General features: G+C 41.2%; 1 protein-coding gene and 1 long non-coding RNA gene across 5 annotated transcripts in view; one reads left to right on the top strand and one right to left on the bottom strand.

Annotated features, from left to right (window-relative positions):
* The window catches only part of TFDP2 (transcription factor Dp-2), a 152,086-nt gene that overhangs the window by 50,820 nt on the left and 83,019 nt on the right, over positions 1-18,247 (bottom strand). For all 3 annotated transcript variants that reach the window (XM_074963841.1, XM_074963842.1, XM_074963843.1), the window contains one exon: positions 13,567-13,670. In XM_074963841.1, coding sequence (XP_074819942.1) covers positions 13,567-13,670 — 104 coding nt within the window. The remainder of the gene's footprint in view (positions 1-13,566; positions 13,671-18,247) is intronic.
* Positions 1-18,247, top strand: part of LOC141993968 (uncharacterized) — a 125,313-nt gene that overhangs the window by 74,600 nt on the left and 32,466 nt on the right. The window contains exon 5 of one of the 2 annotated variants that reach the window (XR_012640981.1): positions 4,875-4,932. This is a non-coding gene — a long non-coding RNA (uncharacterized LOC141993968). Of the gene's footprint in view, positions 1-4,874; positions 5,012-18,247 lie in introns of those variants that run through there. The other variant, XR_012640980.1, reaches the window with a different exon arrangement.

The following is an 18,247-nucleotide window of genomic DNA, read 5'->3' as shown; positions in this document are numbered from 1 at the left end:
CTTGTGACTTGACCCTCTGACTCAGTCACTCTCACCACTTTTGGGGTAAACCAGGGTTTTCACCAATAGTCCCAGGATCTCACAGGATGTTGATAGCCTGGGGCCAGGCCTAATAGTCTCTCTGGCAATTGTGTCTGGAGTCTTCCTGCTAGTCTTCCCATTGAGAGTACAGGGGAACCCAGTCCCTCCCTCTACCCTGGGTTCCAACCCAGGGATTATCTGGTCAGTCCTCTTACTCCTTCCCTGGGCTATTCTTCCTACATTAGCCCACCATGTCACCAGGCATCTGCCCTCGGGTCAAGCTCCAAGTCCTAGTTCTCTAGGTAACAAAGAAAAGGAAACTAAATGATTACCATTAAAGTGCCAAGTCAGTCATTTATCCTTATATTAAGAACTCTGGGAAAGTATTTAAAAAAGAAAGGTTACTTCTCTTCTAGTAACTGCAGTTCTTCAAAATGCGTGCCCCCTATCTGTAGTACACTGTGGGGGTCCATGTGCTCCATGTGCCAGAAAGCCAAAGATTCTTGCTAGTAGTATCTGTTGGTCTGTGTCTGAGCCCCCTCCTTCTCATGCTTTAAGTACATTAAGTATTCAAAAACACAAGAAATGGAAGCAGATACAGGAGAGCCAGATTGTCCCTTCATCCAAGTTTGAAATCCAGACCACTTTAGATAGTAACAAATTCTAGTAGATTGCTTTTGTGAGTTAATTAGTACATCCTGCACAGATGAAGAATGCGACTGCTCAAGAGCAGACTGCTCAAGTCCAATCACTCATGTCATCAGGTGAAGAGACTGTGGGTCCATATGAAAGATCCTGCCCTCCTGCTTGGACAGGAGAGTTGACGGCAGGGGAAGATATGTGAAGACTCTGCTGGACAGCTGAAGGAGACTGGTAATGACCACTGCTGATATGGCCAAGTCGGGGCAATGAGTATCATCCTTGCCCTGTCCTGATATATCTTTCTTTTAAATCAATGGGAAGAAAGGAAACACATTCATCAAGCCCTTCCTCCAATGCAAAAGGAAGGCATCTGACAGGGATTGTCGGTCTCTGCTTGCTCTGGGACAGAGAGGCAACATATTCTGTTGACCCTTGTTGTGAACAGGTCAACCTTTGACTGACCCCAGCTGGAGAATATAGTCTGAACCAACTGATCCTTTACAGACCATTTGTGCATCTGGGAGCTGTCTCCGCTAAGACAGTTCATGACGATACTGTTCTCCCCTACTAGGTGCAGGGCCACAGGATAAAATGTCATGACAAACACACCAATCACATAGACTTATTGCCTCTGTGGACAGAAGAGCAGAGTGGGCCGCCCCTGCTTGTTGATGTCGTCATCATCATCATCGGCAATCCCTCAATTCGAGGATGATCTCTACCACAGCTTGATGTAATACATCACTGATGTATTTTCTGTCACAACCTGTACAACACTCCCTTGCAGGTAAGGGAGGAATGATTTGAGAACCAGATGAACAGGTCTTAATTCCAGTACATTGATATGCAGGGATCCCTCCTGAGGGGGCCAGTGCCCTTGAACTGTCAAATGATTCAGCTGTCCTCCCTAACCCTTTGTTGATGTGTCTGAAGTCACTGTACAGGATGGACTTGTAGGATTGAACTGTGCACCTCTGAGCACATTCGTCTCGACTGACCATCAGTGGAGGGAGACTATGACATTCTGAGGCATGGTGATCAATGACTGAAGGTTGTTCTGATTTAGTCTGTAAACCTGAGACATCCAGTGTTGTAAATGTCTCATCCTTAGATGGGCAAAATGGATTATGTAAATAGTAGCCACCATGAGACCCAGGAAGAATTTTAAACCTTCTGGGTGGGACACTGTCAATCTATAATGGTACTGACTAATCTTGATAAATCTATTCTCTGGTAGACAAGCTCTGACTTCCACAGAGTCCAGTATGGCACCTACAAAGGGAATCCTTTATGAGGGGCAGAGGATTTTCTCTGGGCAATTAAGGAAGAGCCCAAAGTCTGAAAAGAATTTATTCTTGAAGCCGATATGGTTTAACAGCTCTTCGTGCAAGAGAGTCTCGAGTAGCCAGTTGTCTAAATAAAAGTAAACATAAATAGCCTGATTCCTCAGATGACTGCTACCACAGAGACACAGTTTGTAAAAATTCTGGGTGCCGTGGAAAGGCCAAATGGGAGCACCGTGTATGGATAGTGGCGACAAGCCACTATGAATCAGAGATACTTGTGATGATTTTGATGAATGAGATGTGCAAATATGCATTCTTTAGATCGGCAGTTGCAAACCAATACATAACTGACAGCAAAGGGGTTATGGTGGCCAGAGATAACATGCAGAACCAAAACTTTCAAATGTATTTATTTAAATCTCTTAAATCCAGTATTGGCCAAACCCCACCCCAATAAGGCCCTAGGTCCCATGATTGCCAGTCACCCCAGCAAGTAGGATTTGGTCCCTGCAGGAGGCAGGCCATTGGGTGGTACAAAGCAAGCTACAGACTTCTGTATTCTTCCTCCATCTTCTTCCTGCTAGAGTTACCACTGTACATCCAAAACAGAATGTAACAGTGAATCCAAAGGGAAGAATGGAAATCCAGCGCTTTATGGAGATCCTGTAGGTATCCAAGGCAGAGGAAGCAAAGGGTGGTCCAGGGGAAAACGCCCAATGTCTTGTGGCCTATTCTTCTTAACAGAGGACAAGGAAGATGAACTTGGAACTGGGTAAATATGTCTCCTTTTGGAAACCCTAATCTTCCCATCCAGAAATGACGAAGCAATCAGAGCTGGAAGGTGAACCTTGTCTGTCACGGTGACAGAGCTCTTCAGAACTGACCCCAGACCTGAAAGAAGATCCAAGAATCACAATGCAACATTAGACACAGGTCTGTATCCCTTGTAACTGAAGATGGAATGGACCTCTGCTTTGGAACTGTAGCAGTTTTGTCAGAATCAGATGGATCGGACAGGTCTGATGCACAGGAACCAGCACTACTAATATTGGCCATTTTGGCTCTAAGCCTCCTTTTCTTCGATGCTATGATAGAAGGAACTGAAGGCATTGATTCTGACCCACTGAGCAATTCCATCTTTCTAGCACCGGAAGTGGAAATCAGAACTGGTAATGGTCCTGCACCTCCAGGGATTCCATTTGGGTTGAATAGGTGGGAGGAACAAGGTATGGCATCAGTGCTGAACTGTCTCTCAACCTCTCTTCCAGAAATGAAGCAGTCAGATCTGACCACGTGGGCCTCCATTTAAACATCTGGAGCCTCAGGGTTGACTGAGTGAGGCGCAGGAACCAAGTCCAACGCCAACAGGGGTAGTGGCTTCTTGGAACCCTTCAGTTGTTTGGAGCCATTGGCAGCCACAGGGGCAGAGAGACTGATCTCTTACACCTAGGATCTGAGTCCTGACCAGGTCTAGATGGTCTAGCTAAGAGGTCTTCTTTTAGGAGGAGGAGCTGCAAGCGAATCTCCCTGTCCTGGATGTGAAAGTTTGGCAAACAGAACACCCAGAAGGTGAGCATCTTTCTCCCAGGCACTTGAGGCACCACATGTGGTTGTCAGATGCAGAGAAGACAGCCTCTTGAATCCAGCTTCTTCTGTTTCCTCAATTCCTCCATAACCCGAAGCCTGGAGAAATCTGAATTCATGAACTAACTATACTGAAAATGAGCTAACACTATTTCTAAGTAGAAAAGAGACTCCAAAGAAACCAGAGCAGTTCACATCTGCCCAGGCATGCAGATGGAAGAAACTAGGGTAGTGAGGGAGCTCCACCCCCTTTATAGTTTCGCCTTCAGTGTGTCATGATACTGAAGGGTGGGAGGGCATGGTAGCGCTCTAGCTGACACTGCTAAAAGAGGTTTTTACCGTAAGGCAGTACAAGGTGGCACAGCACCCATAAGTGGAAATATGCAGAAACACTTGAAGAAGAACCATTCTTTAGTTTATTTATAAAACAAACCCAGATTTTTTACTTCTTAACACTGCTTAAAACAATTCAAATTCAGTCATGAATTTCAGAGCATCTGTGACTTATAATAGTAAGCAGATAAAACTTCAAGATGTAAAACAAAACGGGTAGTGAAGATATTTTAGAATAGTGCAGTCAAGGAGACTGTGAATAAATTTAACTGTTAACTTATTGTAGAACTGATGCCAAATCAGTTCCACAAGTTGTTTGCTTGCAATGCAGCCAGATTGTTATAGTAATTATTTTCAGAAGTGCACTCAAACATTCTCTAGGTTTGAGTCCTTCACTACTTGCTTCTGCTTTTAGTTGTAATAAACATTAGTTAGCATAAAATTACCATACTCTGCTCAGGCTTGCAAGCCACTGAAATGTCAAGGTGTTTGTTGGCACAAAATACTGCCATAGTTCACTGGCTAGCACACAACTGGATTTCATCATTGTGTACCATTTTATAACAAAGGAAGATAACAGTGTAAGATTGATTTTACTCCAACATTTCATTTTATTCCAGCAAGACTCCCGTGATAAACTTTCCATGAAAAAGCTCTTTCAAGATGCTTATTTTGTTTGGTTGTTGGGCTTTGTGACATCTAAGGAATGACATTTTAGTTATGTTTTGAACACCACATGTATTAAGCTTTAGGATGTATTGTATTCCCTCTTCTACTGTTTAATGTATTAAAACCTGAATATATATTCATCAGCTACCTATGCTGTTCATGTGGCCTAGGGTATTTATTCTAATGGGTTACATCATAATATTTAGAGTATACTCCTTCCATTTTTCCCCCCTCACCTGAGTGTCATTTTAAAATTTCTTAAGAAACACTGCCAATACTTCCTACAGCCATGTTTGGTTTCTCTTAAAAATACAATTCACATTTCTGTTCCTAATGCAGGTAGTGGCCAGTTTGAAAAGAGATGCTTTTGGAAATGGGAGAAACAGCACAAGCCAAGGTATTTGGACAGTTTGATATTATCGGAGCCTGATTGACTTAACTGTGTTGTAACTGTGTTGGAAATAAGAGATCCCCCAAGATGGTTGTATCTGTAGAATGTAGGTGAACACTAAAAGATGGAATATCCATTATCAGTTTACTTTAATACTGACTTAAGAATCAGAAAACCTTAATGGTAGAAATTAAGCAGTGCTTAGTTAGTTGATTTAGTTGAGTTTTTTTAAACAGTTAAACGAATATTGAAACTGGATGAAAACAATGTAACATATTCAGAGTTTATAAGCTAAACATTTTGATTAAATGTTAAAATATTAAAAGTTTTGTCCAATTGTTAAACCAGCATTGAAGATTTTAACCACCTCTTCTTATACTGATCTGCTGCAGTGCTACAAATGATATAACTTTTCAGCAAGTTGGCCCCACCCACATGACTCTCACATGCCAATTATAATTTAAAATATTATTTTCAGTTTGCTTTGCAGTTTGCTCATGTTGAGTTGCACTTCATCCCCTCTAAGCTTTCACATTACTAGCCTGAGCTGAAGAGATTGAGTTTTCCTTTAAGTCATAATACTAACACACCATAAAGAGACTAGTATAACTATAATCTCATCATAGCATTACTATGACAACTAGTAAATTATATTTAGAATGTGCAAACCACTTGAATGTTACAAAAGATGGGTCATTATGGCCTTTACTTGTTGTACTCTAGTGCCCTCTAGAGTAAACAGACAATAAAGCAGGTCACAGAATGCATTTTTTTAAAAGGTCCAACCTATAAACATAGCAGGGCCCCAAACTGATTAACACTGTTTGGCCTAGCCATTACAGATGGGATCTAGTCAGGTTTTTAAGACTGACAATGAATTGTTCTACTCCCTTCAGTGTCAAAGCGGCAAACTGTCATAATCAGGGACACTAGAGAGACAAGGTGGGTGAGGGTTCTCCATCTACCAGCTCACACTGCCTTCTATCTCTGAAACAAATGTACCAGAACAAATATTTTATTATTAATTTGAAAAGAGACACTCAGTTAGATTTGACTCAAGGTTTATGTTTTGTTTAAAAAAAGTTTCAAAGGCCAGGAGAAATTTTTTAAATAGATAAAGCAAGAACATAAGAATGGCCCTACTGGGTCAGACTAAAGGTCCATCTAGCCCAGTATCCTGTCTTCCGACAGTGGCCAGTGCCAAGTGCCCCAGAGGGAATGAACAGAATCAAGTGATCATCAAGTGATCCATCCCCTGTTGCCCATTCTCAGCTTTTGGCATACAGAGGCTAGAGACACCATTCCTTCCCACCCTGGCTAATAGCCATTGATGGACCTATCCTCCATGAATTTATCTAGTTCTTTTTTGTATCCTGTTATGGTCTTGGCCTTCACCACATCCTCTGGCAAGGAGTTCCACAGATTGACTGTGCATTGGGAAGGGAACATTGTGATCATCTATGTATAACACAGGCCATAGGACTTTCCTGACTTAATTCCTGTTTGAACTGCAGCATATCTTTTAGAAAAACATGTAATCTTGATTTAAAAATCGCCAGTGATGGAGAATTCACCACACTCCTTGGTAATTTGTTCCAATGGTTAATCACCCCCACTGTTTACCTTATTTCCAGTCTAAATTCGTACAGCTTCAACTTTCAGCCACTGGATCTTGCTATATCTTTGTCTGCCAGACTGAAGAGCCATTATCAAAATTTGTTCTTCATGTAGGTACTTGTAGATTGTAATCAAGTCATCCTTTAATCTTTTACTGAGATAAACGGATTCAGCTTTTATAGTCTATCAGTCTATAAGGTATGTTTTTCAATCCTTTAAAACACACTCATGACTTTTCCTCCCAATTTATCAATGTCCTTCTTGAATTGTGGATACCAGAATGAGCCTCAATATTCCAGTAGCAATTGCAAGTGCCAGACAAAGAGGTAATGTGACTTCCCTACTCCTATTCCACATTCCCCTGTTTCTACATTCCAGGATTGCATTAGCCCTTTTGTCAAAGCACTGCACTTGGAACTCACGTTAGTTGATAATCCACCATGACTTTTCAGGTCTTTTTCAGAGTCACTGCTCCCCAAGATAGAGCCCCTGATCCAGTAAATATAGCTTACATTTGTTGTTCCCAGATGTATCTCCTTACATGTGCCTAAAATCTCATGCTTCAGGGCTTCAGCTGATCACCTGCAGCATCCAGGATGGAATTTTCCCTCTGACCCTACTGCATTGTGGGTGGTGGTGGTGGTTTGTTGTTTTCTTTCCCTTCACCTTCCTATGAAGCATCAGAAATGACCACAGTTGGAGATAGGACACTGGGCCAGGTAAGCCAGTGAACTCAGGTGATACTCAACATTCTCTCAGGTACTTGGCTGGATGATTCCTGCTCACATGCTAAAGGTCCAACCTACTGACATAGGTGGGGTTAGGAAGGAATTGCCCCCCAGGTCAGATTGGCTGTGACAGTGGGGTTTTTTTGCCTCCTCTGAATCATGTGAGTGCAGGTCACTTGCCAGATCATCTGGGTATCTCTCGCTTAATCAAATCCCTGACATTGCACTTGGGCAGTGGGGCATCTTGGTCCCTCCTATGCTTTGCCTGTGGCACATAATAGGTTAGTCTCCTAAGGGCTGTAATACTTTGGTCTAATTCAGTTGTTGGGTTTGGTGCATGGGTGTTGGCCTGTGATATACAGGAGACCAGACTAGATGATCTGGGGGTACCTTCTGGCCTTAACTCAATGACTCTATAACTCTGGTTGGCTGTATTAAACTCATTTTGCTTATTTGCACCTGGCTTACCAGATGGCTCTCTATCACTGATGTGTGCTCTTCATTATTTACCATTTCCCCCAATTTTTGTGTAATCTGCAAATTTTATCAGTGATGGTTTTTTTTTTCCAGGTCATTGATAAAAAATGTTAAATAGTGTAGGGCCAAGAACCAATCCCTGCAGAATTCTCCCACCCTGACAACAAACAAACAAACCCCATTAACCAACAAATAAAATGAATGATATCCCTGAAGTATTTGTAACCCAGACTCTGTAACATTTTATTTCTTGACTCTTATAGATTGAGGGTAAAATTTGCAAAAGTGCCTAAATCCTACTTTCAGAAGTGACTTAGACATTCAGGAGACTAAGTCTTACTGAAAGTCTGTGGAACTTAGGTGCCTAAGTCTCTTTTGCCCTCAGACAGACACAAAAACAGATCTATGTTGCTTTGCTATGCCGATATTTATAGGGCCCTCATCACTGTCTATGCTGACTAAAATGCTAAAAGTTCCATAATGGTGTGAATTACATCAAAATGTTAGTATTCTGTTTTTTTCCTTAACTGTGTAAGATGTTACTACTACAGCAGCTAGGGAAACATTTTCTAAATTTATGATTTTATCTCAACAGTATTCATTTGCTACTAAAGGGATGTTTTAATGGCTTTTCTCCATGATGTGAACTGATGCGTTTACTCTTTTCTTAGCATATGTTCAGTTAAAATTAAGTTCTGAGTCTATTCTATTTATAAGAAAATATTGCTTAAAGAAATAGCTTCATCATATAGATTTTTCTTTATCATCATCAATATCTTTACATGTAAACTGTTGCATTATTGGCTAATTTTAGTTAGCTCGGCGCTGTGCTTGACAGAGCATGTTACTGAAGACGGTGGAAGATAATCACCCTCAAGGGAATAGATGTTTCAGTTTGCAGAAGAAATATCTCCATGATCACCCATCTCTTTCCAAAAGCTATAGGGGTGGGGTTTGTAATTTTATTAAAAGGGTGGAGGCAGAATCACAAAGTTTAACATTAAATTTTGCTTTTAAAAAGTCTCATGAAAACATAGAAGAGTTAACAAGGTAGACAATAACCTCCTCTTCAAGCTTGCTTGAATTTTTGATTGTGACAAAAAGCTAGAGGGATTTAACTGTGAACTCAGGGTTTATGAACTATCTCAAAAAATTGAGTTACCATGTCAGCAGATAGTAGGGTGACCAGATGTCCTGATTTTATAGAGACAGTCCCAATATTTTATAGGGCTTTATCTTATATAGGCTCCTATTACCCCCTACCCCCGTCCTGATTTTTCAGCCTTGCTGTCTGATCACCCTAGCAGATAGATAAGGTAAGAAGCTGGCTAGCAAAAGGCAAAGGTTATTTTTGCGTGAAGTCAACTAGCGATGTCATATGTTTCAATATTACATGTAAGACCCATTTTATACACCAATAATGTGGAAGAAGGTACCTGCAGAGAGGGAGCAACATTTGCTGATAGGTATGGGGGCAAGCAAATACCCAGTTTTATGTTGTGGAGGAGGAGAGTAAGAGTCAGAGTGACTTTAAAAACACAAGTACTTTATGAATTTCAGTCTAAGGTAATACAAGTAATCCGGGCAGAAGAAAATGGGCACATTCCTATTTGTTCTACATTACAAGAAACCAAGCAGGTGAAACAATTTAGTACAGCAAAACAGTTAGGAAAAAGGCAAACAAAATTCTATAATACTGTAGTAATACTAGATTCACAGAGAGCAGGGTGATTAATCTGCTGATGGTGAATCAGATGCTGCTCTTCTGGCTACTGTTTGAAAAGTGATAGGACAGCCAGGAGGGGAGGTTTCATGGCAATTGAGAGGATACATGAAGATCTTGGAGAACACCAGTGAAGGCACCTGTTGTTGGTGGCTGCTCATGGTGACTGAGTTAGGGTTTACGGAGTTACCTGTGAGTGACTGGGTGCATTTTACTTTAAGAATAACAAGACTCATGTGCATAGTGTAGACAAGAACACCTACATAGTGTAAATAAATATCACCATTCCTGACTCTGTAACATAAGTTTCTCTCCACCAACGGTAACTACCAGCTGAAGGGCCCTGAAATTGCTGATCACTCAGGTGAGGACAACAATACATATGGAGAGATACTATGCAAGAAGAATTCTCCCTCTATAGAAGTTAAATTCTGAATATTATGCATAATTTTGGTCACTTGTAAATGATGTGATAAAAATGAAACTCATACGGAGTATCATCAAACATCTGTCCACAACTGGTTAAGTCAGAACACAGTTTAAGAGCACTCTTGGATTCCTCACATAAGCTCTCATATAACAGCCACTGCAAGCAATGCTTTCTACCACCTATGGCTGGGTAGGGCACTGCATCCCATCCTGGCGGACAATGACCTGGCCTCAGTAATACACATCTTTGTCATGTCCCATCTGGAGTACAGCAATTCAATATAGTGAAGCATGAAACCACCAGCCCTCAGGAAACTGCAATTAATACAATATCAGTAGCATGTCTCCACAGTAACATAGGCTTTCACAAGCACATTTTACAAGCTTCCATTTACTATGCTCTCTCCGCACAGAATATTACATCAAATTCAAGATCTTGGGCCTTACGTTAAAGGTGCTTAATGTTCTGGGGCCTGGATACCTTCAGAGATCGCCTAACGCTCTGGGACAAGAACTGTAGTCAGCAACTCCACTCCTTGGACACAATAGAGTTGTCTACTGCAAAAGTAAAGCTCATTTATGCAAGAGGCACACCTTTCTTAGGGGCCTGTCCAAGATGGGATGTTGGGGGTTAGATTAGATGACCCTTGCAGTCCCTTCTAACCCTATGATTCTATGAACTCCCACAAGATCTAAGAACCACCACAAATAACACCAGCTTCCATTCAAAGCTGGTGCATTTTCTTCAATCTGGCCTTTGCTAGTAAAAATACATAGCATGTATTAATTTTTTAAATGTAAGTTTTAAAAAATGTACATGCAGTTTTCCCGAGAGGGGAGGAAGAGAGAAAAGAACTACATATTACACGTTAAGATGTTAATCACGTTGCTGAGGTGTTGGAATGTGCTCAGACAGCATAGTCATGGGTGTTGTGATAATTGGGCCTACAAATTTACTCTAAATGTAAGGCTCAACTGTAAAAAGTACATGAAGGTTCATAAGATGTCACAATAACCTAAAATAACAAATGTTGATGGGAAAAGGTATGAAAGAGGAATAGAAAGACTGAATTAGTCCAAACAAAAAGGCCTATTGATTTAACTCAAGGACCATGCTTGGTAAATAAGAAAAGTGTGGAACCAGAAACCAGTGAATCAAAATTGCTGTGGCAGAAAGTAGGCCTAACTGGTTGACAAAATAATACGGTTATGCCCACTATTCACTTTGTGGGTCTTCAAAGAAAGACTTTTGGGGAAAAACCCTTTGGGGTTTCAAATGTAGACAAGCCCTGAGTCTGATTATGGCGGAAGCAGTAGCAGCAGCCAGTTTTCTATCTCCAACAGTTTGTCCTGGCTCTGCCCACTAAATTTACTGCTGATGTCATGAATGTGTGCTCTGTATGACTGGGTGCATGCTCTTCTTCCTAAAAGCAGTAAGAGGAAGAGATAAACAAAGATCCAACCTAGTGTCAAATTAAAACCCCCCACAGATCAAGTGTAATTGATGATAAACTAATAGTTTCTCTTTTTCTAAAATAAGAGGTCAGTGAAGAAATAGGTCATATAAAATTTAAGTAGGAGTGTGTCCATAGGTTGCCTTACATTTGACTGTTAACTGGACATTTAGATTCATAGAAGACCTTAGCTACCCAAAACTGGATCACTGGGCAGTTTGCATCTGCCAAAATAGATGGGGAGTATTTCAAAGAAACCCTCCTACATGCCTCTTAAAAAGGACCAGATTTAAGTTGAGTTTAGAGTTTGAAATTATTCCTAAACCTGCCGCTGGATTCCCCTATCATATGTTGTCATTATGCAACCATGTTTTCCTATCTATTTTTTTAAAAAAAGTTTCTCTCTCCTGTTAATGTGAGAAAAAACTCACAACAAAAAAGAAGAGCTGCCTATAGAAAAGATTTATATTTAAATTATCTCTACACAAAGAACTCTCATATTGATAAAGTAGGTAAGGTTGCAGGATTGGGCCGTGTGTGTTTAACTCTATTCACATGAATAGCCCCAGCGAAGTCTAAAACTGTCAAAATAATGAACAGTCATTTTCTGTCCAATATCTTTCAAGCTATAGTAATCTCAGGTGTTCCTTCTAACAGTAGATAAAATAATTCAGACAGAAGTATGGTTTTTAACTTGACAGTATCCCTTAAGACTACTCAATTGTTCAGTTTACTCTACTCTGCAGAAATGGGTTGCTCCTGATAAGTAAACACACACCAAACATTTATTAGAATTTACACTTAGAGGCTGATGTAATTTCCAGCCCCCCACTCCACCCTCCCACACACATGTACACGTTTTTTAAGAGGCAGGGGCTGTATGAACTGTCAACAACAGAAATAATAATTCAGCACTTGTGGTAGCAACAGAGAAAGCTGTAGCATGACAGGACTCAGGCAGGTCAGGAGTTTTCACCACTGTGTTGTCTAACCCTGGAGAGAATGTGTGTGCTCAGATGAGGGAGATGACAGGGCGGTAAAAATGTCTAATTTCCATTTCTATGTTACAGCTTTCACTATTGCTATCACTGATGGAACTAAACCAGTGGCCAATAGTTGTGAATCACAGGTTACATTTTTGCAAAAAACAAAAACAATCATATGCACACACTCAGAGTGATTGTATGAACTTGGTGGTTCTCTCTCATTTTTTTTCTTTGCAATCACTTATGGCATCCACATAGCAACACTGTTTTTGGTAAAAACATTCTAGAGCATCATTATAGTGCATGTCTTACAAAGTTCATTTTACCGGTGTTTTCAGGAACTTCTGAAACGCCAATTCCACAATGCACAGTACTACTCTAGAAGCAAGGCTTTTAGCTAATACCAAATGCAAGACACTGTACACTGGGAAATAAAGTTGGGAGAACTAGCTATAGTGCTTGTGGTTTCCTGTCCAACTTGGACAGAAACCACTTGAGACTATGGGTTTTGCAAACTAGAAACCATTACAACAAATTACTGTAAAACGCCTTGGATGGATGTTGTATATGGGCCAAAGTCGTCATGTATTCCAAGCAATAGTTTACTACAACATCTAGTTTATGCATGCAAGACTACTACTGTCCTATCCATTAAGAAATTGATCTATTGCTGAAAATAGTTCTCAAAATGGATCCTCCTGAACCAGTGCCGTACACTGCTTAGCTAGTATAGACAACAACAGACCATTTTTAGCAGCGATATATTGTTATATAGATATAACAATAAGTTGAAACTCTAGGCACATAACAGAATCCAGGTACTCTCTCATCTCTTGTGTGGAGGGAATGTAACACACAAAAATATTCAACAGCAGCGGCAACATTCTGGAGGGGGAAAATGTTTTTTTCAATATAATTTTGATTAAAGGATAAATGTCATGTAATAGGTGTAGCTGTATATTTTTGCACAAGGAGCCTCCACTCACTCTAGAACATGTAGGTATGCCCATACAGAATCTCTCCTGGGAGTGGTGTTATGGTAGAGTGCCAAGAACGCTGTTCCTACTTCATTACCTGTGGATACAAGGGGAAGCACTTATGTCTATTCAACGGCATTTATAGCTGGAGGAGAAGCTGCAGTTGTAGTTTGTACTTTCACTATTAACCTTTTTATGTTAAGTAAACAGAAAGTCAGCCATATAGTTGCCCAGAGTTAGAGTACTTACCATTTGGGGTCCAACATTCACGTTTATTGGTCCCAAGGTTTTTGGCAAAATCTTAGCTGGGGAATTGGTGCTGGAAACTGGTAATGCAATTACTGAAATGTTACCTAAAGAAAAGTGATAAAAAAACAGAATTCTAAATTATTCCCTTAAACAGTAAGCTATGAGTAATGCTTTAGTGACCTCTTTCTTATGTCAAATTTTGAAATATGTGAGTTTCTTCTTTTTCTTGTACTTTGAAAACATACCCTCACAAAAGGTCAAGGTCTTTTAACGAGACACTGTCAACTCACCAGGCCCCAGATTTTTACCTACCTTAAAAGTTACGTATTAACTTACATACTTCCTGAAATAATATCCTCTTGTCTCCACAAAAAAGAGAAACCCACCGGCTGCCACATACTTTAATACAAAAAGTTAAACTCATGGGTGTGCCTACAAAAATAGACCCACACCTGGATGATTTTTCTGTATACTTACAATGGGCTAGTGCTGTCATTGTAGTGTCACCTTACCAGGATGAGGACTATGTTCACAATGCAAGAGTGGTAGTTCCCATTGCAAACCATCACCAAATATTTGTGTGTTGGGCACCAATGTGGTGATGGAAAGTCCAAAACTGGTACTCCTGTCATGGAGGTTTGCATGTCAATGCATACTCTATGATTGACAAGCTATCAGATCACAGAAGCATTTAAACAACTGAAACCCAATGTGCCCAATTTGCTCCATCCCTCTGTCTTAATAAGCCCATGAGTATACTGACAGGAAGGATTAATGCGGAATGGTGATACAGACTTTGGTAGATCATTGGGGCAAGTTCCTGTATGTGCCCACAGGTGTCCAGGCAAAGTGCATATACCAGAATTTTGAAAAACTGTTCCTCACCCCCACTCCCGCCCCCCAAGAGCATGCAGAGGCCAAATCTCTGTTCCCACCAAACAACATCTGAATCTCTATAGTGGTCTAGGTGACCTACTGATATTATATATCCACTTTCCCTATGGCTAATGAAACCAGTCCTAAACCTTTCTCTCCACCACCTTGATTCTTTTCCTTCAACCTTTGAGTATGCTGTAACATACTTTATTCTAAAATCCCTTTGACCCACTTATCTTTCTACTGCCCATCTCCCTTTGGATCTAAGGTTCTTGACTATGTCCACCAACTGTCTTGACTTTCTCTGCTATAACTCTCTTCTGTATACCCTGTAATCCAGCTTCCACCTCTCCATGCCAATGAAACTGCTCTAACTCATGTCACTAACAACTTCCTCCTTCTCAGCCTTAAGGGCATCATCGCCGGAGCTGTCCTCCTCAAGGTATCAACCACTTTAACCTCAGCTGACTACTCCCATCATCTTCCACTTGCTCTCCTCCCTGGATTTTTACAATTCTGCACTCTCCTAGTTCTCTTCCTATCTCATGAATCATGCATTTTGCTTCCACCTTTTCCTGTTCCATCAGAGTCCTTCAGGGTTCTGTCTTCGTCCATATGCCCTATCTTCTTCTCCCTCTATACTTTCACATTAGGTGACTTCATCCATTTCCACAGTTTCAGTTATCGTTAAGATGACAAATCTCAAATTTCTCTTGCTACCTCTAATTTTTTTGTTTCTGTTTGCGTCTTGAATCTCTGAATGGCTCCTTCACATCACCTCCTTGATACATAGCCATCATCTCAAACTAACCATAACAAAAACAGATTTTTGAATCTCTCATCTTCCCTCTCTTCTGGGTTTTTCCATAAACTGACAGACAACACCATCCTTTTCCCAGGCTCACAACCTCAGTGTCATATGATTTGTCTCCTCCTTTGCCAAGTTGTAGCCAGGATAATGCCAAAGCCTTCATCCTTAAGTCTTCACTAGAAGTTCCCTTCCCTCTTCATCTTCAAATTAAAATTCCTACCCATGTCAAGATCAATGTCTTCAATTCTGACCTCTTACCATCTCATTTCATCCTCTTCTAGGCTATACAAAATGCTATTTGTAAAAACCATCCTGCTTGCATGTTGTTTAAGTCACTCTTCCTCATATTCCTTCACTGGCTTCCCCGTCTCCTTCGCCATCATGTTCAAACATTCTACCTTCAACTGCAAGGCTGTACACTCCTCTGTTTAGACTTCCATAATCATTTCCCACTACTCCCAGCTCCTGCTATCTAAGCATTTCCCAAATCTCCCTTCCAAATGGTTATTTTGTTTCCTTTACTCACTTGCCCTTGCTCATTCTTCCATGACTCCCTGATGCTCAGAACCGCCTCCCTTTCTGTACCTCATTTAAACCACATTTCTTCCATGAAAACTTTCAACGACAAAATTTAACCAGAACATACACAAATGGGGGGCGGGTGGGGTTTACTTACAAGCACTGTAACTGTTGTTCTTCAAGATGTGATTCACATGTGTATTTCACTCAGGTGTATGCACACCCAGCACGCTGGAATAAGAGATCTTTCTGGCAGCAGTACCCGATGGGGCAGTGCATGCATGCTGGAACTCTTCTGGCTCCTCCCAAGGCTATATAAAGGGTGGTGTTGCTCTGAGCCCTCTCAGTTCCTTTGAAATGAAACATGTTTCAAGACACCAAGGCAGAGGGGACAGGTCATGGAATACACATGTGAACCACCTCTTGAAGATGTAATAATTTTTAATTTGAGCGGCTGCACGTGTATTCCACTCAGGTGACTCACAAGCAGTGCTGTTTGGAAGTGGAACTCAGAATCTACTTAAATAGTGAGTGTAGGATTGCTTTCCCAAAGTTTGCATCAGATCCTGAAGAAGTTGTGATGGTGCAATGGTGAGTGGAGAGATGCCCAGAGAACCAGTGTCCTACAGATGTCCAGTAATATGGGAATATCCCACAAAAATGCTACCAAGGTAGCTTGAGCCCCTGTTGAATGGGCCAACAGTCCCTGCAGTGGATGGCTAATGCAGGAAATAATCCATTTGGAAATGGTTTGTGTTGAAATTACCTGACGTTTCATTCTGTCAGCAAAAGAGACAAAGAGCTGAGGAAATAAACTAGAGGGCTTAGTGCTGTTCAGACAAAAGGCCAGTGCTTGCCTTGCATCCAAAGTATGATGTACGCTTCATCTTCATTTGAGTACAACTTTGGCGAAAAAACAGACAAGCATATTATCTGGGTCAAATGAAATGCCTACACTACTTAATTAAAAACTGATGACGTGACCTCAAGCCTACTTTATCTTTGAATAATTAGGTACATGGAGGACCTGCCATCAGCCTGAAGCTCACCCATTCTTTTGAGTGATATAACTGCAATGAGAAAGGATATCTTTTGACAGAGATAAGGCAAAGAACAGGTTGCCAAATGCTCAAAGGGAGGACCCATCAGGGCCACTAGTACAGGGTTAAGGTCCAAAAGTGTGTCTTTTACAGGAGGAAAAATGCGAACAAATGCCTTTTAAAAATGTAACAACCATGAGGTTTGAAAAAAAATGACTTCCCTTGAATGGGAGGAAGGATTGCCGAGAATGGAGCTAAGCGGACTCTCAGCGAACTCAGAAAAAGACCCAAGGATTTAAGGTGAAGCAGATACTCTAAAATATCCTGGATCATAGCACCTGCTCCCTAAATTCTCAGACTAGTGAACCAGATCAAGAAACGCTTCCTAGTGGATTGCTTTCTACTAACAAGTATTTCCTGAACTGCCATGAAACAGTCTTTTCCCACTTGATCTACCCACTCAAAAGCCACGCCATGAAGTGCAGGCTGCTTGGATCTCGGAGCCACATCTCTCTTTGCTGCTGGGACAGCAGGTCTGGAAGAAAAGACAGAGGTCATGGGGGTTGAAGAGTCTGTGAAGATCTGAGAAGCAGCACAATCTTGACCATACTGGTTCACTGAGCATTATCTTGGCACAATCTTGTTTCAATCTGACCTGACCTGAGGGATGAGCAGAATGCGGGGGGGGGGGAATACATGAGTGCCACTCTGCATCTCAGCAGAAAGGCATCAGTCATTGAGCCTGAACTGAGAACTGCTTGAGAACAAAACTGACAACAATTCCCATTGTCTTTTGTTGCAAACAAATGTTGACTGACAGGATCCTCTAGGCCTTGAATATGGTCCTCAACACACTGTTCTTTAGGGACCATTCATAATTCAAGGAGAAACTCCTGCTGAGATGGTTGGCCAGTTGATTCAGGAGCCAGGTAAATGAGCAGTAATGGAGCTATGTCTTCCTTAATGCAAAAGTGCCAGAGTTTAATCACTTTCCAACAGAGCTTAGTGCACTGTGCTCCCTCTGTTTGTTCAAACAGTACATTGCAGATGTATAGTCAATGAGTCTCTGGGCCACTGATGTGACGATCAAAAGCACAGCAGATGATGTGAACTGTTCAAAGCTCCAGAACACTGATATGAAGAGCTGCTTTCTTGCTTCATCCACAAAGCTTGGGTTTGCAAATCCCGTGGTTGCACACCCCACCCTATCAGAGAGAGGTCAGTAACATCCTCTTGGTTGGAAGGGGGAAAGCAGATGGTACGCCTCCACATTCACCACTCTAGGGACCACAGAAAGAACGTTGATCAACTTGTCCAAGGACAGTTTCTTCAGTAGATAGACTACATTCAGCCATCCCTGAATGATGTGCAGGCTTAGCATGACAAGCAGGGTCACTTAAGCACATGAAGTCATGTGGCCTAGTAGACTTAAACA

This window comes from Natator depressus, chromosome 9, assembly GCF_965152275.1.
Source record: "Natator depressus isolate rNatDep1 chromosome 9, rNatDep2.hap1, whole genome shotgun sequence".
NCBI classification, from domain to species: Eukaryota; Metazoa; Chordata; order Testudines; family Cheloniidae; genus Natator; species Natator depressus.
This window is presented reverse-complemented; position numbering and strand designations above follow the sequence as displayed.